The 27,009-nt window shown below is 38.3% G+C and overlaps 1 protein-coding gene across 1 annotated transcript in view; it reads right to left on the bottom strand.

The window, feature by feature from the left end:
* LOC139708078 (paired box protein Pax-6-like) overlaps positions 1-27,009 on the bottom strand; it is a 91,831-nt gene that overhangs the window by 43,426 nt on the left and 21,396 nt on the right. Inside the window, exon 3 of the mRNA XM_071620060.1 lies at positions 10,165-10,354. Within this exon, the coding sequence (XP_071476161.1) occupies positions 10,165-10,354 (190 nt within the window). The remainder of the gene's footprint in view (positions 1-10,164; positions 10,355-27,009) is intronic.

Genomic DNA, 27,009 nt, shown 5'->3' with positions numbered 1-27,009 from the left:
AAGGGGGGGGGGGAGACAAAAAAAGTGAGAGAGGGAGATAGATAGAGAGAGAGAAATATATAGAAGAGAATCATATAAAAAGGGAGAGAAAGAGAAAAAAGAAGAAGCGTGCCTCTCCTTCCACATGCAATGGCAGAGAAAGGGTAATTTCCTGCGCTGCATCCACCTCCTTCAATATTTTCTCCGTCATTGCTTCTGCTCGGCTGCGCGCAAAAGTACGCTTACCCGTCGCGCCTAGCTTGCGAGAAGTCCAACTTCCACCCAGCCGACGCGCTGGGGGAACGGTCCGGCGACATTGACTGTGGGATTTTCACGTCTTTAGATCGCCCCGCTCCCCTCATTCGCGCTGCTGCCGCTCCGCCCGCGAACCCTCGGCGGAATTGCCGGGGCCTCGCGCCGTCAGCTGCGGAGATTTGAGTTGATTCGAGCGGAAGGAATATGGATAAAACTATCGAATAGGTGGAGGAAATAGAGGGATGCGATGAGAGAAGAAAAAGAAGGGGAAAAAATACACACGGGCGAGGATGAAGAAAAACAGGATGTTCAAGACATTGCTAAAAAATGATGGGGTGCTATGCCCTATGTATTTGCGTCGTACAGGCTTTTGTTTAGGCAGTCATCTTACAAAAACTCTACTCTATTCTTTTATCTAATTATCAGTTCCTTATTGCCTATCAAGAATATTATCAATTCACCATCGGAAAACACACGAAATCATGTCGGTTGTCCCCTGTTCAGAAAATTATTCATTCAGTTCTATCTTTTACCATCTATTGATAAACTTACGAGTGAAAGGTTTCAGTCTACTTCATAAAAGCTATCAGAGAACGCAAAGACAGATAGAGAGACATAATTCCATCGTTGTGACTACTGTGTGTGTGTTTGCGTGTGTGTGCGTGTGTATATGTGCGCGCGCGCAATCAGTTTTACCAATAACATGAAGGTGATAATGTTCCTGAAATTTCGAGGTAACAAGGCATCTACTAGATTTATGCATTTACTTTATTGCAACAATATCAAGTTTATCCTGAGGGGTTTGATCAAGCTGTGATACAAATTAATGCAGGGATTGTAATGGCTACAAGCTGTCACACATCAATAAAGCGTTAATGTTCTTATTAGGCAACTACAGTATAAATGATAACAATAACAATCGAAAATGACAATCGTCACATAATGTCTCGGGTGAACATTTTGGCACCCCCTGACAAGAAGAGTCAAACCTCATAGAGTCAATGATTCATCCTTTTCCCTCTTTCTTGATATCACTCAGTTTGTTGGTTTGTTTGTTTGTTTGTTTGTTTTACTATTTTTATCGCAATGTACTTGCTGCCTCTTTGCTAACTTTTTGCACATACAATTTTGTACAAATTGACCACCAGCGACATAATCATGTTGAGAAGGTGGAGCGTTATTTTTTCTTTCTTCTTTTTTTTTCGAAAAAGAAAAACCCAGACAAACTAAAGTTATCATATAGAAGGAGGGTAGGCGATTCAGATTTTAACTTTTTGCGAGATAGCTGGAAACCACTTTTGAAATATTAAAGAGCATACAATTCTAAGATGAATACAAAGTTTACTGATAAAAACCGGTTTTGAAATGGCTGAAATATCAAGAAACAAAGTAAAACAAAGCGATCCTAACAAAAGGCGGGCCCCACGTTTTATTAGGACCTCTTTGATTTTTGATATCTCGGCCATTTCAAAAGTCATTTTCATAAAAAAATCTTTGAATTCCTCTTAGAATTACATGCTCTTTCACATGTCATAAAATGTTTCTCATTATCTCGCAAAAAAAAAAAGAAAGTTGGAAACCCGAAGCTGCATCTCAGCCACAACTATAAGAGTTAAAACATCACGAATAAGTTTTCGATACATCCTGTGACTGTACCTGCTCGTTGTGGTATGATATGGTGCAGGCTAAACATACAACAATAAGTTCTCTACATCACTAAAAATCATCTAAGCATTGGAGGACGCAAGGGTATTTTTGGTGCACCGTTCAATTAAAAAAAGAAAAGAATAAAGGTCACGTGACAAGGATACATTTTCCATATAAGTATAGTCTTGTTGCTGTCCCAGTCTCGTCTCATGATTGTTTGTTTATTTGTTTGTTTTTGGTGTGTGTGTCTCTTTCTTCCTCTGTCTGTTAGTAAGCTTCCAAGCTTTTTGTTGTCGTTGTTTCACCAATTTTTCATTATTTTTTTTCCACGAGGGGCACACATTCTACACCAATTGTCTTTTCAGCGGGTTCCTTCAATGCAAATTGATATTCCACTTTGATTACTTCAGTTCTTCTTACCATGTATCGTTACTGTAAGGTTTCGAATATTCTTGTTTTCTCCGTTCGATTCACATTGTCTTCTTTAGATTACTTCTGTCACTATAAAGAAAGTGATGTGTACATTATTACCCTTGTCGCAAAATGGAAGGAAACTTGAAACTTGAAACTTGAGGCATCCCCACCTCCCCTTCCCTTGGTATTCAGGATCTGTTTTGTTATGTATTTTACATAATTTATGTTCTTTGTAGTTGCCTGCATGTATATTGTAGTGTAAACTGCCCTGTTGAGACTATACGCCTTGATATCCTGATACATCCATCGCTGGAATCTTCAAAAACCCTTTCTCGACCACCCAAGGTCATCGGCAATAGGAGTGACCGACATTAACATACCACTGCGTTTCAATGAGTTGGCTTGAATATCAGCAGCATCTATAGATCTTGGTATAAGGACTGTAACTGCTTACCACCTGTCTGCGCGGAGGCATAGGATATGAAGCCGATTCCTTGTAATGATATCAGGTAACGTCCTGCTTCATAGCTGGGAAATCCATGAATGTCACAATAAGATGCATTATTCTTTGATTGATATCTATTAAAAACAACATTTTTGGACTACGTTGAATACGATTCAATCGGTATGTCGCCACACTGCAATTAACAATACCTATTCTACACATTACCATTTTTTTTCTTTTTCTCCTTTCGATTTGTGTTCTAGGTCTCTCATAAAGCATTATCGCTGACAGCAATTCGATGTCTTTATATGCTGGAATTTCTTTGATTGTAGAAACCAGTTTCATTAAGCATGATCGAAAAGTTCGTAAACGAGAGTGCTCAATGGAATAAATGGAGTTTGCACAAGTCATTTTATGCGGAAGTACTAACACGATGTGAACTGTCATCAGTGTATTTGGCGTATATAAAGTGAGGCGTTTGAGAGAGGTATATAGCGCGATGAACGTGGGTCCCTTGTGTGTGTAAATGTGAGTGTGTGTGTGTGTATTGTGTGTATAAGCAATAGGGTAAAATGCTGCCGCGAGGAGTGTGCGGACTGGCGTGCACGGGCGTGTTTGTTTAATGGAGAATCGAAATTGCGGCGGCGGAGAATGAATTGGAAGCGACGCCACAACGACCGGCCTCGCTTGCCGGGGCACTTTGCATAGATGCATTCGCGAGGTGGGTCCGAGACCCCTGCTGCGCGACTAATAACGTGTACTTCGCATTGTGTTTCCGCATTGAAAGTATAAACGCCATGCTTAATAATTTCCACGGCTTGCTCTTTTTTTTTTCTTCCATCCTTCCCCTCATTCGTATTTGCTCTCCTCATACAGGCGAGAAATGGCCCAGGCCACATTTAACGCAATGATGGCGATTGTGTGTGTTTGAATTTACAATTTAAAGCGGAGATGAGTCTCGCAGGCTGCAAACATAGAACAATAGTAAATTCTGATAACGACGAATTTCTATCATATAAAGAAAAAGCACTTGGGAATGCCGATGACTTTGGCGACAATCACATTAAACGTTTTAACGGGCCGCGTATACAGCTTTTCGATAATGGGTTGGCGTTGATGTGTGTATACACAAAAACGTACGCATGTTTGTGTTTGTGTGCGTGCGTGCGTGTGCGTGTGTATTAGGTATAAGCAGGGAGGTGTTCCACCTGTCCTCCCTGGTATAAGTACACAGTGAACTCTATTCCACTGGACAAAGTAGCTTTGAAGATTATAGGGAGAGTGAATGCTGAGACAATTAACGATAGGCTTTATCACCTATAACTGAAGAATTGGACTGTTTCTTTGAATCCTCCCCCACCCTTCGATTACGGTATAGGACTTTTTTTTTACACAAGGTGCGGGAAATGTAGGTTTATTTTCGCCTCATTTTATTCCCACACGTGTTGATAATGTCACAACCGACATTCGATCTTTACTGGGGAAAAATGGCATCAATTAACCGTTCTGTGCCATTGTCTTTTGACAGTGTGCACAATATAATATTATACCATGCCAAAATAAACACTCAAAGCACACAAATGGTTAGACAGTTTCTACGTCATGTTTTATATACACAACGTCTTTACCGTAAGTAAACAATTAAAGAAACTGCGAGCGAAAAGCACACACAAACAGAAAACCGAAGCACCTGATGCAGATTAATCAAGTGGGTAGGCCTTACTATTAGCAGCATAGCAGTGAAGAGAAGAGTGATTTTAACTTGCATAGCCATTATGACACTGATATTCCAAATCACATCTAATCCAGCTTACGGTAGTGATGGTAATAGTAGCAATACATAATCTAGGATTGAATACCGGTTAACAATAATCTTTATGATTCCATCATAATATTGAAAACAATCAAGCTTTAATTTATTACCTCCAAGTATTTTGATACCTATCTGGATGATTAAAAGTAAGTAAATAACACCGACAAGAAACTGGAAATAGTATATACTTGTCATTATAACGGTAAAGAACCCCCCCCCCCCCCCGAAAAAGAAAATAATATATTGACATAATTTTATATATCTCGTCGCTGTGGTACATATTTTGAGGCTCAACCATAAGATAGGCCTATGAATTTTCAATTCCATTTTTTTTTCTGGGACATTTATCCAAATTTGATGAAATAAATTATCAAATATGAAACGTTGTGTCGTAATGTTTCTATATAGGCTGTGAATATCATTATCCAAAGCATTCGTTACATTATCTGTTACATTTCTTCATTTTTCAAAATCATTCAAAGAATAAAACAGCACTCTTTGCAGTTATCATGTAAAGTTGGGTTAATATCACTTGCCCTGCATATTGCAGTGATAAAAGAAAATGCACAAAATGTAAGGCAAGTAATGCCCCATGAGTATCAATTGTCAACCATACTTCAAGGTTAGGTATCAGGGCGGAAATGATCAGTCTGTTCGCTGCATATTTTAGATTTAATTAAAGAAAACAAGATGAGAGAATAATTCGAAACTAGAAGCGCAAAATTTGAGAAATGCGATCTCATTCGTGACACCATATCTTTCTCTTTTTTTAATACTATTATTATTTAAGTACGCCATTATATTCACTGGCCCGGTCCGTCATTTGCATTGTTGTTGTTTCTGAAAGATGATGCGTGGCTGATCGCTTGTTCCGGTTCTACTGATGCCATTAGTTTGACACTATTATAGCGCTGCCAGTAATGCCCCCGTTATGTCCTTCTTCCCTTCCTTAATGGTGTAAGTATGCGTATCATATTACCCCCTAGAAAAGAATGTAAGAAACCATCGTTCCGCAGACTTCTCGCAACTCTTGGTCGCGCCACTTTGCGGGGGAAAAACGACGAGGTTTAAAAAAAAAAGAGTAAACACGGGGCCTGTAGCTGCCACCACTCGTTAGCCCACACGCGCGTGGGGAGCAATCGGGCACCCGGCTCGGGTGTCTGCCCGACGATGCTGTGTCACCTCGCGGAAACCCGATATCTGTTTGAATTTCAATGGAATCTATCACGATGCTTTGCCGCGTATACTTAAGGGTGAAGAACGCAGGAGACACGCTCTTCCGAGGCTTCAAGTCCCACGTCCGTTTCTTGCTGTAGGGTTTAAACGGATTATGATAAACCAGGAATAAGGGGATTGTTGACAGACGGGAGTTGATATATCGCGGAGCGTCCTTTAATCCTACGAGCTACAAGAAGACTGTACGTAATATTGCCAAAGAACACCTTAAACGGAATCCAACTACAGACATTAACATATTTAATATTCTTAGAAGGTAAAGCTTTTCTTCTTTTGTTATCATAATTATCATTCTGACTCCCTCCATCTTTCTCTCCGATAAATTTTCCAAACTGGACAGGAAAAAAACCCACTGGCACATAATAAGTACACTTCAATAATGATCACAAAACACACATAAACATCCATGCGCACTAAACGCATCGCGACTTGACAAGTTTAATGAGATTCCGCCCTCTGGTGTTAATTAACAAGCAGGCGTTACTAATTGCTGCAACTATAGTCGATTAGACTCAAGAGTGCACTGGGATTTAGCTGCTCCCCCGATGCCCCGGTGTGGAAACAAAGGATCCCCTACTGTGACACCTCCTTAAAGAATAAAGCATCGCACTAATTCCAGAGTCATCTCAAAAAGAGTTGTGCCTGCGGACCTATGAAACCCTCTTGTCGTAGAGTTGCTCACGTTGTTTACGCTGCTCCGTAGACGTCGTCTACCGTCTCAAAACGCGATCTGGTGACGATGAATGTCGAGGGAAAAGATTGCGCCCGAAACCACCAAAAGACAACAAAAGGAGCAGCGAAATTTTAATGATACCATCTATGGCCTCCTGCCAACGGTACATTAATTAAGAAAAAAAGAAATAGTTGATTCATCTATCTATATTGAATTAATGTGACATTCGGTTCATGCAGACTTATATAAAATGGCACGGAGAGTGATTACATAACAGTGTGAAAAAAGAATCATGCGAGTACTGCAGGAGAAAGGGGAGAATAATGCCAACCCCTCGTGGTTCGCCCAAGGTGACTAGCAATAGTCAGCGAACGGTATCAACCAGGCACATTGTGCCATATATACATGCTTGAATTACTGCTCGTTTGTGGTTGAGAATTTGAAATATTCATCCAACCAGCAGTTCCATTATGTAGTGCGGGTTCTCAAGTTGACGAAAGCAACTCAGTAGTTCCTTTTGATCGCATGTTTGATCCCATGCCTCCATCATACTTTTGTCCTTTTCTCTCCTTTACGACTGCTTGTTTTTAAAAGAACACATTACTCTTTTTTTTTAACAGAGCAAAATTAAAGAGAGCAAAATTTTTACATTACTAATTTGAATGCTGCATGCACTTTCTTTTCTAATATTTTTTGATGGCAGAACTGTGTAGGAAACGGGTCAGATGAGGTATTATGTTCTTGCTGGTTAATTTGAGGACAATTCGTTTTGTTTTGTTTTTCCTTCCGCAGCTTGCTGTCAGTGGGAGATGCGTGACACAATACCTAAGTGCTTTGTCGCTTTCCGATTCCCGAGTGCGCTCGTCGTCAAAACTTATTGGAGCGGTTTCAGACTTTTGTTACGCGTTTTTACTGCATACGAATCAATCAGCTTCTTCGAAAGAAAATGCATTCTATGGGCAGAAATCAGGTGGGTGTCAAACAGACAAAAGTCAGTTGTTGTTGTTATTGTCTTTTTATACATTTAGGGCTGAAACTGAAAAACTGAAAAATGATTGTCACTATCAGCGTGATGTGAATGCCTATAGGAAAGAACGGGTAAACCTCGTAGCATACTAGCGCTTCGAAGAGGAAACAAATCTGACGACACAAATGGTTGACCTTGACACAAAGCTCCTATATTATGATGATGATCGCTGTAGTCTAAGAAGAATAGAGTGCTTCGTGTTTGGTGTATCCATGGCGTTCAGATTCTCTTGATGGGGAACGACTGAGGCACACTTGGGAAGTGAGTATGAGTAAAACGTAGTGAGGTAATATTTGCATTACTTTTCTCTCTCTGTCTCTCCAATCTCTCCCTTTCTCTCCAATTTCAGTCTCTTGTCTTTGGATTGCAGTATTTAAGGCAATGTTTTAGCCACACCTATTATGATAATACACGGAAGACCGCCGCGCCGGTTCCTTGTCCGCGTGTGCGACAATATTGCGCAAATTGTTGAATATCTGCGTGCCATCGAGTTGACGAACCTCATCACACATCAGGATCAAGGCTCACAGGGAAGGAAGCGAAGGTGACCGATTGTGGGGCTCACACTGCAATAACGAATAGTATCATCACGTCTACGTCCATAAAAAGGTGTATTTCTTCCTGGTGATTGTACAATCGTACCTGACAGTCATGGGAAAAAAGAGGTGTTCTCTTCAATAATCTCATTTGATTATTTTCAGTGTCCACGTTGTTGTGGTAATCTCGCCTTTTCTTTTCCCCCTCATGTATCTTGGTTTTATTCATCTTTTCTAGGTCAGGAGCTGCCGATGCCGAGCACAAAATTCGATTCCATTTTTCCCCGCCCGCGTATAGATGGGCGATATAAAGCTAAGAGGAATTGGAAGATGGTGGGGGGAGAGAGGAGGGGAGGGGCACAGGATGCCCCCCCCCCCCTCCCCCATCCTTTGATTGCGCCCTTCTAGCGTCCACATTTGCACGTAATTGTATAAAATAATTAAATGAGACAATCTTTGCACGCATTCTTGCGTAACAGAGCCCTGCGTTTCGGTCTCATTGCTCGCTCTAACCTATCACCTGGACCAGGGGCATGTTTCGCCTGCAGGTGTCGATCCGGCACGTTCATGTGTTCTCTTTTTGAAGGCAGAGAAGGAAAGCGACAGGCAGACATACAAACAGACAGACAGACAGACACACAGACAGACAGACAGAGAGGGAATGAGCAGAGAGGAATATCTAGGATTATAAGTAGCTGCGTTTATTGGTAGACACAACGTGTCAGCTCGACGGAATGGGTGCACGTCACGAGACCGACACCCAAGAGTCATACAGCCCACGAGTTATACAGCCCATGAGTCATATAGCCCACGAGTCATACAGCCCATGAGTTCGACACTAAACAAACAAAGCCCACGAGACCGACGAATTAAGCCCCGTGTTGTATCTGACGAACTCGTGGGCTGTTTTTATCTAGTGTCGAACTCATGGGATGTATGATTCGTGAGCTGCATGACTTATGGACCTGTTTTCAATGTCGAACTCGTGGGCTGTATGACTCGTGGGCGTCGGTCTCGTGGGATGACCCCGACGGAATGGCATGAACCACGTTATTGGTTTGCGTTATTCTATAAGCGGGAAGTTCGGCCTAATGAAGGATGAAAGGTCGCCTCGTGACAAAGTCGCTTGCTATGGCCTCTACTTTTGTGATACTTTACTCTCTCTCTCTCTCTCTCTCTCTCTCTCTCTCTCTCTCTCTCTCCCTCTGCCTCTCCCTCAGTCTGTCTGTCTATCTGTCTGTCATTCTGTCTGTCTGTCATTCTGTCTGTCTGTCTCTCTCTCTCTCTCTCACTCTCTGTACTATTTTGACCAGCAAAACCTATGTCATGAACTGCGGCAGCTTTATGACTGCATGCACTAGCTTTCATTTTTTGGGGGAAAAAACACAATGGACAACAGAACTATGTCTCTGATAGTGACTGTCGCACAAACTCCTGATGTGACGAACGGGGTCTCGGCATGTATGACGTCGAACATGTATAAATACTCCCTCCTGATGATAGATTACAGCATGCTTCTCTGCACAGGAGTCTGGCATTGGAAACTAACACATACAATATCAAAAAAAAAAAAAAAAAACGGTGGAGGAGAAAGCGAATGAAAGAAGATGCCAAGGCATGCGTGTAACGAATTTGCCTCAAATCATCCGTTGCCTAGGCAACGCGAAGTCAGGTAAAAGTTCAGGTGACCTCTTGTGTATAAAGTGCAGTTAGGTTTTCTCGGAGCTCTGCAATCTCTACGATCGCAGCAGCGACTCGATGGATGTGCTGCAGCGATCAACTGTGAGTTGGGTCTATTCTTCAAGTCTGTTTGTTTTCCCCGGCTATCGCTCGTAACATGACAAAATCGTTTTGTAAGACAATAAACTTATCGACGAATTGCATTTGGGGAGAAAGAATTAACAATCACATATATACGTCATAGGAATCTTGCTGGCGACAGAACAATTCGTTTACATTGAATAAAGGAGTCGATTTGCAGTGTATTTGGAGTACATAATGCAGCCGCAGCCTCTAATCTTGTTCTTCGCGATGTCCAATGTTTCATGTGTACGTTTAGTAGACAAGCACCGTAACAATGCAAGCCTCCACGACTCCGTATTATCATATACAACTCTCGTGTGTTTTTCCTTTACTTACCTTCTTTTTTAAAGGCATCCATGGTATGACCAAGAGGTTGGCTCGTCATCGCTGGGTTAACGTTGGGGGCGTACCACGGGCCGGATCGGGCCCACTGGCCATTGAGCATGCGCAGTTTATCGAACATATCGCCATGTCCCATGGTCTTCTCAGCTGCAAGATTGCGTAATACCCTGTTAATAGACGATACCTGGAAGGAAGCAGCGAAAAGAGGTCATAGGTCATACGTAATAATCAACATTATCCAAAATTTAGTACTGATCATTTGCTTTAAAGTAACCTAGGGTAGAATTTGTTTGTTTGTTTGTTTGTTTGCAGATATTTTCCGCAGCTATTTCAAAACAAACGTTATTAATAACGATGATATTCACAAATAGCGAACCGATGAGAATGATCATAATTAATACAAATTATACAATTAGAATAAAAGTTTTCGATACAAGCACTTGTTTGATAAAATAGATTCAGTTTCGATTAATACAGAAGGCGATTCAATCATGATTCGATGTTTAAAGCGATAGTAGCCTAATAATACTGTGGGGTGTTGTTTTTTTGTGTGTGTGGGGGGGGGGGGGTCTATTCATCGTTATGGGCTAAACGCCATGTTCAATATTGATACTTTGTCAGGAATTGGATGGTACTTTGATGACTTTGAAGGTTTTCTCGCTCAGCGTAGCGGTTTTGCTCATTAAATCTATGGTATTGACAATTATTATCAAAACGTAGTTTGGATGTTTCGATTCGTGAGATATAAGTTGATTGATTGTTTGTCTTATTTCTTTGATATATGTGATGCCTTGCGATTACGTGTAGCAAGGAAGCTTTTGGATGTTGAATTCTACTGACTTATAATCTTTTTAAATACTTAAACCCACACTGAAGTGAAACTATCAACCAAGAAATTGCGGTCTCATGTTTCGTATATTATTCATTTTTTTCTCTCTCGACCCTCTCTCTGGCGCTCTCTCCCCCTGCGACTTTCGGTTCAGTTCAGTTTCATTTCTTTTCCATCCGACATCCAACAAAGAGTACAATAAAATATAAAGTATGCATTACATAATCACATTGTTTGGTCAGTTTGAAAGAGAAAATACATAACGCAATATGAATCGTAAAGTACATGATAAGATATGGGCCTAATATGTACATCGAAGTAGAAGAACTGAGAACATCAATGCATACTTTAAAATGTTGACAGAACAGGATGCAAAAAGAGTGATCCACTAAAAATCAAGGCTTGTAATACGTGTATCACTCAAAACGTAATATTTCACTAAACTTGACTCAAACAGAAAAGTCCCAAATATGCGTGTATGTTGATTACATTGGTCGATTTCCTACGAACTTCGTCTTTGTCACTCTATCATTAGGTTTGAATCATCTTGCAAGTGGCACGTGCTCAGTGTGTACATGTTGTACGGGTAAATGCGGTGCATATGTTTCAAGAACAACTGCTGACTCCCTCCAGAAAACATACTAACAAACAAACGAACAAACAGCAGCAAAAACCCATAACATTATAAAGCTTTCTGCGCATTTCGTTCTGTGGTCTTAACCATAAACACTTGGAAAGCAACCCAACAGACCGAGTACATGAACTAGAAAATGAATGTTTGAAAATCAACCACACAATACCGGATACGACGGCATAATAATGCATGCTGTGACGAGAAATACGACAATAATTCTCATTGAAAGACTATAGATGAGAGAGGGCGCTATAAGCGTATGGTGAGAAGAAAGAGCGCATAAACCGTTTGCTTTTGCATGCTAAATGAACTTGAAAATAATCAATGAAATGACTTATCATAAAAAGGGAGGATCGATCCTTTTTGTGGTAGTACGTAGTGGTCAGACAGTGCAAAATGTTTTCAACGTAGAGAAAAATCGATACGCCACAGACAATCGAAAACTAACGAGACAAAAGGAGGTTCTTTACGCGTGATATGAGGCATATTTTCCGCTTATTAATTTAGATTTTGTTTTATTGGTCTTCTAATTACATGATGGCGTTCGTTTCTTCTGGGCGGGCGGACGATGGCATAGTCTCGAAAGACAGGAGTAGTATTGTGACAAAGAGTTCGCTTTATTCATCTATAACTGCTGCTAATGCCATTGATTTTCCTTTTCAGACATCGTTTATACATCGTCATAATGGTAATATCTTTATTTTCCCATTACGGCCAAGGCCTTGTAAGAACAAAAAGCGTACTGCTGCAAAATGTATTTCTCCTTTCGAATTTCGTAAAACAACTCTGTACACCCGGGTCCATTATAAAATTTCCTATAGATATCTGCACTGTCTGCAGGAGGTCCAGTCAAACTCATTTTCCGTAATCGTCGATAAGAAAGATATATACAATTTATAAATTACCCCCTCCCCCGAAAGTATCGTGCTATTCCTAGCAACAGGGCATTTTGTATCAGTCTGAAGGAAACAGACGGGGAACGTCGTGGTACCGTGTAGTGGAACCGCACAAACAAAAATACTGGATTTCTATTCACCACGAAAAAAGAGGGCTTCTGAGATATCGTTAACGCGTTTGTTTATTCAATGCATAATAAGCGTAGACGGGAAGGCGCGGCGTTCCATACTATAAGAACCGCCATCTAGACTCATTATCCCAGGCTGTTTATCGATTTCTATGTTATTCTAATGCGTCATATGAGGTTGATGTTTTTGGAACGGTAGTCTGGATTTCTATGGCAGAGCAGATGGTAACTGAACTCGCCTTCACGATCCAATCTTCTTTCCCTACCATTTTGCGTCCCCGCAGTTTCTTTCGGACGCAGCATGCACGCAGAGGTAAAAAAATAAAAATAAAAAAAAAGGATAAGGGAGAAAAAATGGGAGGGAAAAAGGCAACTAAAAGGCTTCAGAGATTGTTATGGTTTTGTTGGCGAGAGCCGAACCACCGAGGATGATGTTTTTACTACTATCTAGCTCGCGCGGTCTAGACGACGGGAGACGGAGTGGCAGCTCGGTGTCTCGCCGAAAAGTCTGGCGGGGAGTATTCCCCCGTGTACGGACGGAGTCAGACTGGAGGGACGGCGAAAAAACAGCATTTTCGTCATGATAGAATAGATGCCTTTTACCCCTCCTATAAAAAAAAAAGAAAGAAGAAAAAAATCCATTTTCGAGTTCTTTCCTTGTATATGACAGAGCAGACCGGATTTCCATCTTTTGTCATGTTCTCTTCGATCAATACTTTCTTTTAACATGTTCAAGGTTCTGCGAACAGATCATAACTTACAACACATGAATACACCAACACATGGACTGTAGCTGACAAGTGCAATATTTTAGACGTAATAATGCATGTACATGCACGTATACATACATATTGATATCTATATAGCATATAAACAACTTTGAATGTAATCATGCCTAAATCTGTTTGTGTTGGTGAAGTGAAATTCTTTGCTTGATACATGAAATAAACGCACTCATATTAATGATAATATTAATGATACCAATTTAATAACAATGGCATAATCACGAATCATCGTGACATTCACTGTGCTCACGCTTTCCATTACTTGATTGATTGTGGTGGTAAAATGCTAGGTCCGTCTCCCGGTTGGTTATAATAAATGCAATATCATTTTCATTTTCATTGTGTGTGTTTTTTTTTTCATTTTCCTTTATTTCGTGTGAATTATCGCTACTCTCTTCGTGTGATATGTCATTTGGATCAAAACCAGACTTGACCACGGACGTTACGTAATCTATAAATCCCTATTTTGTGAACATCATCTTCTAAATCTTTCGCAAACTTTGTATGTAAATTTTACTGTACCAGGAGAGAACATGACGGTTTGCAAAAATAACAATAATGATTTGGAATAGTAATTAAAGATAGGGATAATTCCTGTAATAACGATAATAATTAGTAATAGTAATTAAAGATAGGGATAATTCTTGTAATAACAATAAAAGATAGCTAAAGAAACGACAAATTGAACAAAAGAGAACACAACATTACACCCTGAAAGGGAAAAAAAAAAACTATACCAATTATTGTAACGTTTCTATGGGTATAGTTTTGGTTGAGATGGGGCTTCAGGTTTTCAACTCTTTTTTTTTGGGTGAGATGAGAAACCTCTTATGATATATAATGAAAAAGCATATAATTCTAAGAGGAATTCAAAGTTTACTTGCTGAAAATTGGTTTTAAAATTTCTGAGATATTCGTATCAAAGTGATCTTTATAGAATGTGGGAAACACTTTTTATCAAGATGTTTTACATTGTTAATGGATATCTCAGCCATTTTAAAACTTATTTTCATCAAATAAAATTTGAATTTCTCTTAGAATAGTGTGCTCTTTAACATTTCATAGAGTGGTTTGTTATCATCTCGCGAAAAGTTAAAACCTCAATCCTCAACTCAGGCAATGCTATTCCGTCCCTTTAATCATGTTTTGAACACTAACATGGCATTATCAGCGACTAATTCCAAGTGCTAAGTTTTCGTATAACAAGCTTGAAAAAATACAACAATCAGAATGTTTCAACGCGCACCATTTCACTCATTTCAACTCTGAGAGAGTATTTTCTTTCACAGTCTGTACGAAAGCGTGTAAATGAGGTGCCTAGGTAATTGATCGCTCAACAAGTTCTTACAATGGCCGAATATTTTACAGATGACATGATCCATGTTGGTTTATTGGTGTGTGGCAAAACGTCCGAGTGGAAAAACCTTATAAGCGTTTACTCAGCCAAATATGCTTGTCGCATTTGGAAAGGCCCGGTCTATAAAATGAGTCGATATATATCAGCCAATTCCTGTCAGCAAATTGAAAACCACTTTCATTTCAAGAAAATGGCAGTCTGTTTACAACAGTATCGAGATAATTCCACACAATACTATGCACACACTCTAAAATTGTGTAGACCATGTCTAATCTGAAGAAAATGATGATAAAAACCCGAATTATGATCATAATGATAATAACGATAGTTCTGTTGTTGACGGATGTAGTGGTTATTGCAGTAGTAGTAGTAGTAGTAATAGTAGTAGTTGTATGGCAATAGTAATGATATTGAAAATGGGTTTCTGCCAAAAGTAACAAGTCAAAAGAATATAAAAAGAATAGCAATGACAAAATTAACGTAGACAACGTTGAGAACTTGAAGCAATCTGCCCTTATATTATGGAGTATTATCATCAGAAACCTGCAGTATATCAGATGTTCCACTAAATGGTAACATCCATTACCACGACTCGGTCAATTTGGTTAAAGGGGAAATCCAGTCCAAAATCAGTTAGTCTGATAAAAAAGAGCAAAATCTTACGAGTGCAATGGTAAAGATTTAACTGAAATCCGATGAAAAATAAGGAAGTTATGAAATTTTGAAGTTTGCCAATTTCTGCAAAACAGTTCTTGTACAGTGGATATGAATATGTAAATGAGTGAGCTGACCGTGTCATAACCTCACAATTCTCCATTGAGAGTGTACAAAAAGAAAATGATGAAATTTCAATCTATCGATGTCATTGAAGTCTAAAACATGATGTTTTTCCTGGTTGAATAACTTTAAAATAGTGATCAGTTAGATATATCAGGATTTTGAGCCTCGGGCATAATTGCGTTTGAATGAAAAACTGAAAAATTCAAAACGTTATGTACAAACTATAAGACAACTTGTGAGGTGATGACATGCTCACTTTGCCATTTGCATATTCATATTGACCGCTCAAGAACTGTTTCCTAAAAAATCAGCAAAAAATCAAAATGTCACAACTTCCTTATTTTTCATCTGATTTCGATCAAACTTTTACCGTTTAACTCGTAGTATTTTACTCTTTCTCATCAGACTAACTTATATTTGGACTGGAGTTACCCTTTAACCAATGTGTGAATTAACAATACACAGTTCTAAGCGCGGGTTTTATAGATTATATATGTGTAATAAGCTTACTGAACTAATTCATAAAATCGAAGATAATGTATTACTCAAAAGAACTGCAAAAGACAATGCGGTATGAATTCAACCTGGGAAGTAATAGGTGAAATGATAAAGAAACTGATTATGTGACAAAACTTATCATATAAATACGAATGATAAAATATTCAAGAAAAAAAATCTCTCTGATATTTCGAAATAACTGAAATAGTTGGGTTTTTTTTCCTCTCCATTGGAGCGGATTTAGTTTCAAAGATAGGTAGTAATAATTAAGTTTTACTAAATCTTTATCATGTTCATCAACAAAAGCAATATCTTTTAATACAACACAAACTAATCAACTTTTAAATCATTCAATCTACATTATAAGACTTCAACTGGATATGATAGATTCAAAATGAAATTACTCACACATATATAGTTTATTCAAATGCATCTCCTTCAAAATATACATGTATATCCAATATGTCTTTATCGTTTGGAAAAAAAAAATGCCTAAATTTATTAAAGATTGCAAAAATGATATCAATATATAGAAATAAGTCAAAAATGGTAGCAAATTATCGCCCTTTCTCATAACTTCCCGTTATTTTAAATGTTTTTAGTAAGGAGTGTATATATATATTAAGAGATTATGCTCGTTTTTGACAGTAACATCCTTAATCAATCTCAGTTTGGATTCAAGGGAAATTGTTTAACCATTTTGCCATTGTGCAGTTTTAATATATAGATAATGTTACAAAACAACTTTCACAAAAAAAAAGATCATGTAATTGCCATTAAGATGGATTTACGCAAGGCCTTAAAACAGTTCTTTATAATCTTAGATAATGATGTTATACGAAGCTTTGGTGACTCTTGATTTAAAAACTTATATATTTGATAGGCAACATTTTTTTTTTTTTTTTGTGCGTACAAGATTACGAGTTATCCATGTCAAATATCCAATGTGGAGTCCCCCAAGGCACGATATTTGGCCCCATGCTTTTTATGTAAATGATATAATAAATTCGTCGATTTTGGTTTTGTTTTTGCTTGTGGATGGCAATACTCTTTTAGCTTCCCATAAGAATAGTCACAACCTGATTCGAATATCAAAATTCAGAATAGCAGAAAATGTCATCTTGGTTTTGTTGTAATAAATTATCGCTGAATATTCGGTCAAACAAATTCCGTGCATTTTCAGACTACATACGCCAATGCTATTCTGCAAATTGTTCATGACATACATATTAATTGATTAGATAAAATATATAATATTGCATTTGTATGATTTAGGTTTGACATTCATTTATTGTGGATTTATCATATGACCAATTCAATCATATCGTCACAATTAGCTAAACAAATTGCATGCTGTGTGCAGCATAAACATATTTTGCATTAAAAATATCTTGTAATGCTTTATAACACTTCCCTGCTATCTTACCTCAAACACTGCAATCTCATGATTGTGGAAATTGTGGTATATCCAAATTGAAAAGAAATGTTCAAAAGCTGTGAGAATTTGTATAAATTTAACTTATACAATACATCCTGATCGTTTATTTTATCGATCAAAAAGTCTTCAAATCAGATTTATTAACGATTTTCAAACAGCAACATTTATTTCAAAGTACACTAAATATATGTTACTTAAAGTTTTTAATGATTATTTTTCATAAAACAAGACACATTTACCCATCTTACCCGTATATGCAATGATATTCACCTACAGAATCCACAAATCCGGTTGGCTCATAAACCTTTTTTATAAGACATTATGGATCTGATGCATGGAATGCTCTCCTTAAACATCTCAGGCAGTTTACATTTTTAATAAACCTTTTTAAAAGAACATTAGAATTATTAATAACAGATACATGTAGAAAGATAATTTACTGTCTTTGAATTAATATGAATGAACATATAAGAATATATATATTGAAAAGTAGAATATAAATTGTTTACTACATCAATAGTACGGTTATTTTATGTCTCTGTAACTATAAACATATTTTTTATTAAATTGAAATCGAGTCTGGCTATTCGTGACTACCTCCCTCTCCCTCTGTTATGTTTTGTTTTGTTTTGTTATAATATGTAGCGAGTAAATCCTTGAGAATAGACTGTTTTCCAGTCGCTTTGTCAGGAAAGGGTTGTCATCTTGTTAAATATCTTTACGTATAAACGGTGTATCATGACGACACCTGATTGATTTTGTGTTAACACTTGATATTCCTTATGAAATGCTCTTTAACCAAAATCGATGTTAACCCTCGCTTGAATGATAGCAATGAGTAGAGGCGGAGAAACCAATGGGAGATTAACACGTTAACGACATATTAATTATTCTAATAATCAAACATATATCAAATTAACATCATATCTTTAAGCTTTTTTTTTTCAAAGTCTGAATTGATTAACATAATTCAAGGTTGCATAATATTGATAAGGTTGTATTAACATTCAAATTGTATATATTGTCGGCAAACCACACACGGATGCACAATTCTTACTAATATTCCTGAGTCAAGATAATACAATTTCTTCTCTGTCGTCTACAACCTGTAGGGATGTAAACAGCAAAGAGTTCACATCATTTGACAATATCAAATGAACATCAAGTTAACCTCAAAGTTACGTACTCGCATGTGGTCTAAACGTGTGTATATGATGTCAGTGTATGGGTATTCGGCCTACAAACTTTCAAATCGTACAATACGACTTAAGAAGTTTGGGTTCCAAAAATAGAAGAACTCTCTATCAGGGAACGCGTTAGACTTCACCATGAGAGTTACAAAGTGATGGGCCACAAGTATATCTCAATATGGCATGGGCGTAGCTCTCAAGGGTATTCACAAACATTCAGGGCTGTCACTACGGATCTATGATTTGCCTTTATTTGCTTCCGCATACATGTGGTTTTTACAATAACTTGGTGACTTTTTACCAGACTGTATTAGGATCATATTTTTTAGTTAAAGTAGTAGAAGTTTTTGTTTGTTTGTTTTGTTTTGCTTTTTTTTTTACTCCCTTCTTTGTTTGCTTTATTTTGTTTTTCGACCTTACTGTCTTTGTTGGGGTTTGTTGTCGCCTGGCAAGTTTCAAGCACTATCATGCCCCTCAATCCAACAGACTTGGGGTAGTTTGTGCGGCGAAAATTATGGTATTATTATCATTGAATTGAAAGCTTTGAAGTTTACTCCTTATCCTCTATTTGGGATATAGTGGATTGAACTGGTCACTTATGAGATATATATATATATATATATATATATATATATATATATATATATATATATATATCATATATATTATGTTTATAATTGCAAGAAACAAACCAGTAACGAGAATTGCCGATTTAAATGCCTAACAACGTGTTGTCCATTGAGCTATAAAATGAATAATATCTTTTGCTGATTCAAACATGAAATAGCAACCCATGACCTAAGTGACCAAAATAGGAGTCAATTAGAATGAATTGTTTTAGTCTATTTTTGATCTACTTATGCATTCAATGATAGATATCTATTAGTTAGAACGACGAGGCATCAATGTTTCGCATAAATGTGTTTTCTAGCATACCATGGGTTACTGTGCTCTATACATTCGGAGACGCCAAACAAAGATGTTATCATCTTATGTTATTTCTAGAATGCTGCTCCCTGAAAGAAAAACCTCACGAGATGACAACAACAAGTCCATGTCGTTTACGTAGCGGCACGAGACTGGCAACTGAATACGTCCAGTACAGCAGCAGCTATACGGTAACGTCTATGGGATTTTTAATTGATCTGGAGCGGCGTCGGGGCTTCGCCGTACTTGGGTGGACGTGACCATGGAATGTGTCAACTTGTACACCTCAGTATTTTATCGGTCTGTTCGTTCGAAGTATGTGCATTGTGTCTTCAAAGCATGTGCTTGTGTATGGTGTGTGTGCGTGTGTGTGTTTGTGTGGACGGAGGTATACGTGTGTTCGAGTGTGTTGATGTGTGTGCGTGTACATGTGTCTTGTGTATGGATGTGTATGTCTGTGTGCATGCGTTTTGTTTGTGTACACAGAAATTGTGGTATGCAGGCTTACCATTTGTATGTTGGCATCATTATATTTATGCCCATTGACAATATTGCACTGAGAGACACCAAAAGCAATTCAAGCAAAAACATAGGCAAGAGTTGAAACGTGCACCAGTTGACTTGAAACAACCCGTTCGTTGTGGATGACTCTGTTTTTGTCCAACTAACGGTTGGGATAGCGAATGTAGATAAATGGATGTCCTATAGGACATCCTATATGACATCCATTTATTAAAGGGATCGTACCGTTTTGGTTGAGACCTAATTTCAGGTTTCTAACATTTTTGATGATATAATGAGTAACCTCTTATGAAATATGAAAGAGCATGTAATTCCATGAGGAATTTAACGTTTATTTGATGAAAATTGATTTTGAAATGGCTGAGATACCCCCCCCCCAAAAAAAAGCGACTCTAATAAAGTGTGGGACCCACACTTTATTACGATCGCTTTGTTTTACTTTGTTTTTGGATGATTCAGTCATTCATTTTCATCAAATAAACTTTGAATTCCTGTTAAAATGGTATGCTCTGTACGACATCATAAGTGTTTTCTTGGTATCTCGCAAAAAGTTAAAAGCCTAATTCTCATGTCCACCAATACTGTGAACTATCCCTTTAACATGCGCTATAGGACATCCATTTCTCTACATTCGTTATTCCCCTCAAAAACCGAGAATTTTCTGTCGTAAATCCCCCTCCCATTTTAAAGATATTGTTTACCAATGGGAGGGGTGATTAAAAAAAATCAAGTTATCACATTTGATGTATATAATGTGTAGGTCAGTTGTATCACAAAACATCCAATCATATCAAAATTCTGCAATAAAGCCTAAATATAAGGAGATATCACTATTTTTCTTAATGATCCATAACTGTAGACGGCTTATTCTCGAAAAAATATATATATTTTTTTAATCATTGTTAACATTTCGTATATTTAACAATATTACTTAACATTGATTATACTGATTAACATTTTTTATTGGTTATTTCTATCCCTAACTCACATTTAAGAACTGTTTTGAAGCACTAGAGCTGTATTTTTGTTTCATGAGCAAACATGGCAAATGGTAGAGAATGCCTCTAAGTGACCATGGCGCAATTTATTCTGTGTTTTCTGAAACTGAAAGTTTCCCAGGTGAAGAATAACTGCAGGGCTCTTCTTCAACGAAATTGATGAGCTTCGGAAGGGCAATAGATCTTCACCGAAAAAGCTATCATCTTTGTTTGCTTTTGACATATGTCTAATTACCGGATTAATAAGGAGACCCCCCCCCCCCCCCCCAAAAAAAAAAATAAAAAATAAAATAATAATAATAATAATAAACAAATAAAAATAAATAAATAAACGAATAAAAATAAAAATCTCCAACAGATATGATTTGTTATCATTTTGTCCCAACGGTTACATTTTGAGAGAAGAAAATGTTTTGGAAAGTTGCACGTACACTGACATTTACCATTGTAGAAAGATAATATAATTGCTGTCACGTTTTCATGTTTGTTTTTTCATGATGCTTTCTGATTTATACCTTTGATCTCATGTTGAATTATGTGATGCCTGATTTAATTCTACTGCAGCTCATTCGAGCATTTACAATAACAAATCTAAACCAACATTTTAACGAAAAAAAATCTTTGATTCATTGAAATTCAGCGTATTTTATCGCGAAGTTGTCATGAGAGCTGGTGGGAAGATTGTCAACAGTTTAAAGACACTCGGTCGTGGCGAGTGGTTTGTGCGGCACGGAGACGAACGCAACACGCTGCCTCCCCCATTCTGTATCAAATGTAGTGACCCCCGAATGAGAATAGCGCTGGCTCAATGGGTCAGCGAAAATACGGTAGGCTACAAGAGAGCTCCCTGTGCTTATCTCCTAACCCAAAATGGCTGTCCCGAGAGCTTCCGAATGGACGCACACTCTCAGTGCGCATGCGCATGAAGAGAGGCCAAAAGAGCCACACATCTTCTGGCCTCTCTCCTCCAATCACCGCAGCTCGCGGTGACAATATTTGTGTATGATGCGTACACACACACGCACACACACACACACACACACACACACGCCGCAGCGTCTTCTGGCCTCTCTCCTCCAATCACCGCAGCTCGCGGTGACAATGTTTGTGTATGATGCGTACACACACACGCACACACATACACTAAAACTTGTCTCGGTGGTAGCATTACACAAACTTCGGTCGTTCGGAGTTTACGTACCATTAGGGATGGCGATCGGCTGCCTTTAAACAGAAAGCTGCTTGGACGGGAACAGAATGTCAAAAAGGAAAATTCACTTCCCGATTTACTGTATTTTTATTGGTTCTACTTTTTTTTCAAGTCTGGGTGGTCAAACTTGATCGTGTCTTAATGCACTACCTTACCTATACATTGCACCCATGCACTATAATTCCCTTCTTAGGGCTCAATCATCATCTATTTTGCCATTCAGAATTAACGGTATAAACAAATATCCACATCCCGGCGTGTCAGAATATAAATAAGAAAAGGTAAATATTTCCCAATAAGTGTCTGAATAATTCTCATAAAGGTTGGAAACTCCATTTCCCAATGTCTACTGAATTACCCATTACTCAATACAACGTTTAATAATCCTTTAATTATGACTTTTGTTTAAAGTTTTGTACCTAATTATGCATGACAATTCAAGGCTTTGATGTGAATATTTGCAATATGTTCGTAAAATGACGATGTGTAAGATTGTTTGAAATTGTTTCTTGGATATGAAAATGAATAAAACGAAACGAAATGAGGGTTCCCCTTATACTGCATGTTTGTCTGTAAAGGGTGATCGGATTGTACTTGTGTATGCAACTTTATCGCTTTACGAAATATACGACGAAGCCAGCGAAAGCAATTATGATGATGGCGTCGATGATGATGACGAAGATGATAAAGTGGTGATTACTATAACCAACGAAAATGAACTAGAGAAAACCTCTGTTATCGAGTAAACTGGAAGGCGTGAATTCCAATAAGCACTAGGATCTACATATCTCACATGTGAGCTATGAAAGCGAGGCGGTAACAATAGAAATCTAGCGCTCTACCCACGTTTTCTGATTGTCAAAAACGAATAAAGTGACCGTGTAGCGTGCACAGTTTTCTCTCAAACCATATCAAAAAAAAAATCGGAAAGAAAATGTGTGTATGGGTAGCCTTTAAAACGTTGTGAAATAAACTTCAAGCTCAATAGAAACGTGCTAATAAAAAGCCGGCTTGTACGTGTTTCTTTTTCTCTTTTCTTTCTAGCCGCGTAGTGAATGATTTCGCATAAGATATTTCACAGTCCACCACTCGCTATTATGATGCTCTCTTTCTTTCTCTTTGTATCACTCTACTTCAATCTTTTCTCTCTGTCTCTTTCTCTCTTCTTCTTCATCTTCATCTGTCTTGCTCTCCCTCACCATTCTCTCTTTCTATCTCTATGTCTCTCTTTATTTATCTATCTATGCATGTATATAATATATAAACACGCTGATAAAACATGCACTTTGAAATATCCTGCCTTTAATCGATACAACCAACTGACAACATCTGATATTATGTAGGACCTATATTGCAATATAAAAGCTATTACTACATATACATAGATAACACACAGGTCCCTTTAATAATAGTTATAATAATAATAATAATAATAATAATAATAATAATAATAATAATAACAGAGAGACTCTTATAAAGCGCTCATTCCACCTTAAAAGATACTCATGGCGCTGTAGAACAGAGTACATAATGTATCACGTTACTACAACATTATCAATTTTTATCAATTGACATCTGAATATTTTCATACAGTTCATCTATCTCTCCTTTCTAGACTCCTCTCCTGTCTGTCTGTTTGTCTGTCTGTCTATCTGTCTCTCTCTCTCTGTATGTATTTTTTTCTCTTGCACCATCAAAAAATACAACCATTTCGATCTCTGTGCTCAGCATTAATAAAGTTCACGTAAACAGGGGAACTTTTCTGAGTATTGTTGTTCGAAAAGAGTTCAGCATATCTAAGTTGGAAATTGAGAGGAATAAGAAAAAAATGGGGAAGTGGTGTGTGTGGCATTGTTCAGCAATGTATAGAGAGGGAGAGGAAGCATACTACAATGGGGTTAGCCCTTTTTCACCCCCCTCTTTCTATTCCATGCCAAACACGGGTAGGGTACGGGCAGCGAGCACCGTCGGAGGGGCTGGATGGAACACTCCCCGCGGGGCCGAGAGCGGCACGACAAGAGAGCAATTATGCGGGTGACTAGCCCGTGAGAATGGAGCCGACGGCCCGGTGGTGATCGGCGTGTTGGATTTGACAAACGCTCCTGACCTTGAAGGTTGTAAAGAAAGAAAACACCCAGACCTTGCCCAGGTTAGCTTGCACTTTTTTGACGAGTCCCACACCCATGACCCAGCAAAGCCGCTCGTTGTATCTATCCCTCTTCCTTGTGTCCTATTGAAATCTTAAGTCCTACACAATGAAAGGAGGGGAAAAATGAAGGAAACTCTGGTAAGCATAGCTAAAGAACGCGCAATTTTATACAGTGCAGAACTATTGCTGAGAACATCGAGGGGAACCCCAAAAGTCTGATACATGTACTGAAGAGATGTGTTTGAATCTCTGCGGTAGTTTTGGGGTAAAAGTGCTTGGATGTTCACTCTTAAACGACGAGCTGATGTAAATTGTGACAAGAATGATTTAATCATTTGATCTGATCATCCTTTTACGAAACTCCCTCTAGAATTTGGGTGGGTTTAATCGTGTTTACGTTTATATTCTTACCGCTATTTTCAGTATGAAAGAAAAGGAAGGAAAAGCGCGATAAAAACCACAGACCACTGATGAGAAAGGGAAACGAATTTTGGCCAGGCGACGCTTTCGCGGAATCCAAAAACCGCCAGCGGCAAAAACGGCCTCGCACTCTGACGACGTATTTTTCATGTCGATCGGCACCACGACAACATACACATCGGTGACCTATTCACCTTTCACGTGTATAATATGACACAAAAATAAGGTGTAGTTCAGAGGCGCAACAGATTTGGGCAATTGATAATCCATTGTTTCATTCAAAGTTTGGTCAGAACAATGAAGCAGGGTTCCGGTGTCCGGACAAATATCTTCGCCGGGTAAACTCAGACGGCATATCGCTGTAAATGACTGTAAATCACAGACGGAAAAAAACAAAGTTGTCGTTAGCTTTTGCACAAAATTATTTCCTCTTCCAAGCTCCCCCTCCCCCTTGTTTCTTCGTCTACTGCTGATAGGATATTTGCATGTTATGTTCACGTTAATATACTTATTCAAAAACTGATCCTTCACCACGATACCTTTATAAAGGTGAAGAGTCGAATCCCAGAAAAATACAAACTAAAATATATTTGCTAAAACGCAGTTTTAGAAAAAAAAGTTTTGAAACTTTAACACTTAAATGCGCTGACTGTTGCTGTCAGTAGTGCTTATATCGTGTATTTGGTACGACATGATAAACGAAATATTGTACTGTACTCTTAGAATCTGAGATTTTCAAAGCTATGTCTGTATAATGAACGTTTACACAATCACCGTAACTATAATATGTTAATATAATAACATATGATTATAAGAGAGAGAGAAAGAAAGTAAGAGATGGATAGATAGATAGATAGATAGATAGATAGATAGATAGATAGATAGACACATAATGAAATTGTAATCGCTTAGATAAGCATTCAGACATCAAATTGGAACAAATCATATTCCTGGAATCTTAAGACTAATAAGAAATCCGTTAACATAGCGAAAGTAAAACAACAACAACAACAACAACCACAACCACAAAAGGCAGGATCGGCGACTTAATCACGACAACGACTCAAATAACCATCACGCTCGTGAATGGTAGCTGTGGTGAAGCCATACGGTGCTTGCAAACATACCTCTGTGTGAGGAGATACACAGCGACATTGATATCCTCACTGGTCATAATAAACCATTACCGATGGACTTATACGACTGTCCTTATAGCTGTTTTGGAAAGCTAATACCGTGGTCTGGACGTAGATATATCATAAAAACGCCCATGCAAACACCCACACACAATGTACATGTACATAACAAAGTAGCATGTGAATGATTGTGTGTCTTTGTACGTGCCTTGAGTGTGTGCTTGACAAGACGACCTTTATCGGATACTGTATTTCCCAATATCCCATATCCAACAATGTTGTACATCAGAAGTTGGCAAATGAGATTATTATTAACAATAATAATGTCATCATTATTGTTAATAGTAGTATTACTAATCATACTAATGAAGTCACCAGCGTAGGTCATAATAGCCTTTTTCAGTGTAAGCACCAATCCATTAGTGAGCCTATTACCCTTGTAGTTTTACATGCACCTAGATGGTTTTAAACCTGGCGCAAGACGGAAGGGTGGGTGGCATCGATCATGTCCAGTGAAGTCCACATTGGGACTCGAACCCGGGATACTATGCTTTAGCGTCCAGATCGTTGTCCACTATACCACAGTAGTGCAAGTTTCCCTTGTAAGATTCGGCACTTTCCGAGCACACACAGAACCACGCTCATAGTACTTTGGGAGGTCATTTTTCGATTCACATACGAATTCGAATGAATACAGCTCATGTATGTAATCTCACACAGATTGCTTGGTGTCAGTCGACTTGTCTTCTTTTATTGCTCGCCCATCTTTGTTGCTTCGGATTTTTTCCCCTCTCTCTCTCTCTCTCTTCCGAAAGGGTGGCCAAAGAAACATTTTCCGGTGCCCTAATAATCATACTCATGAAGAAATTGCCGAGAATATTCCTCCTCCTCCTCCGCCATCCTTTCATTTTGTTTTGTTTTCCTCTTTATTCCGTAGTTCCT

The sequence above is a fragment of the Diadema antillarum genome, unplaced genomic scaffold (assembly GCF_040938485.1).
Source record: "Diadema antillarum isolate AM-2024a unplaced genomic scaffold, OU_Dant_1.0 seq00001299_RagTag, whole genome shotgun sequence".
NCBI classification, from domain to species: Eukaryota; Metazoa; Echinodermata; class Echinoidea; order Diadematoida; family Diadematidae; genus Diadema; species Diadema antillarum.
The sequence above is the reverse complement of the archived record's forward strand: the minus strand, read 5'-3'. Positions and strand labels throughout refer to the sequence as shown.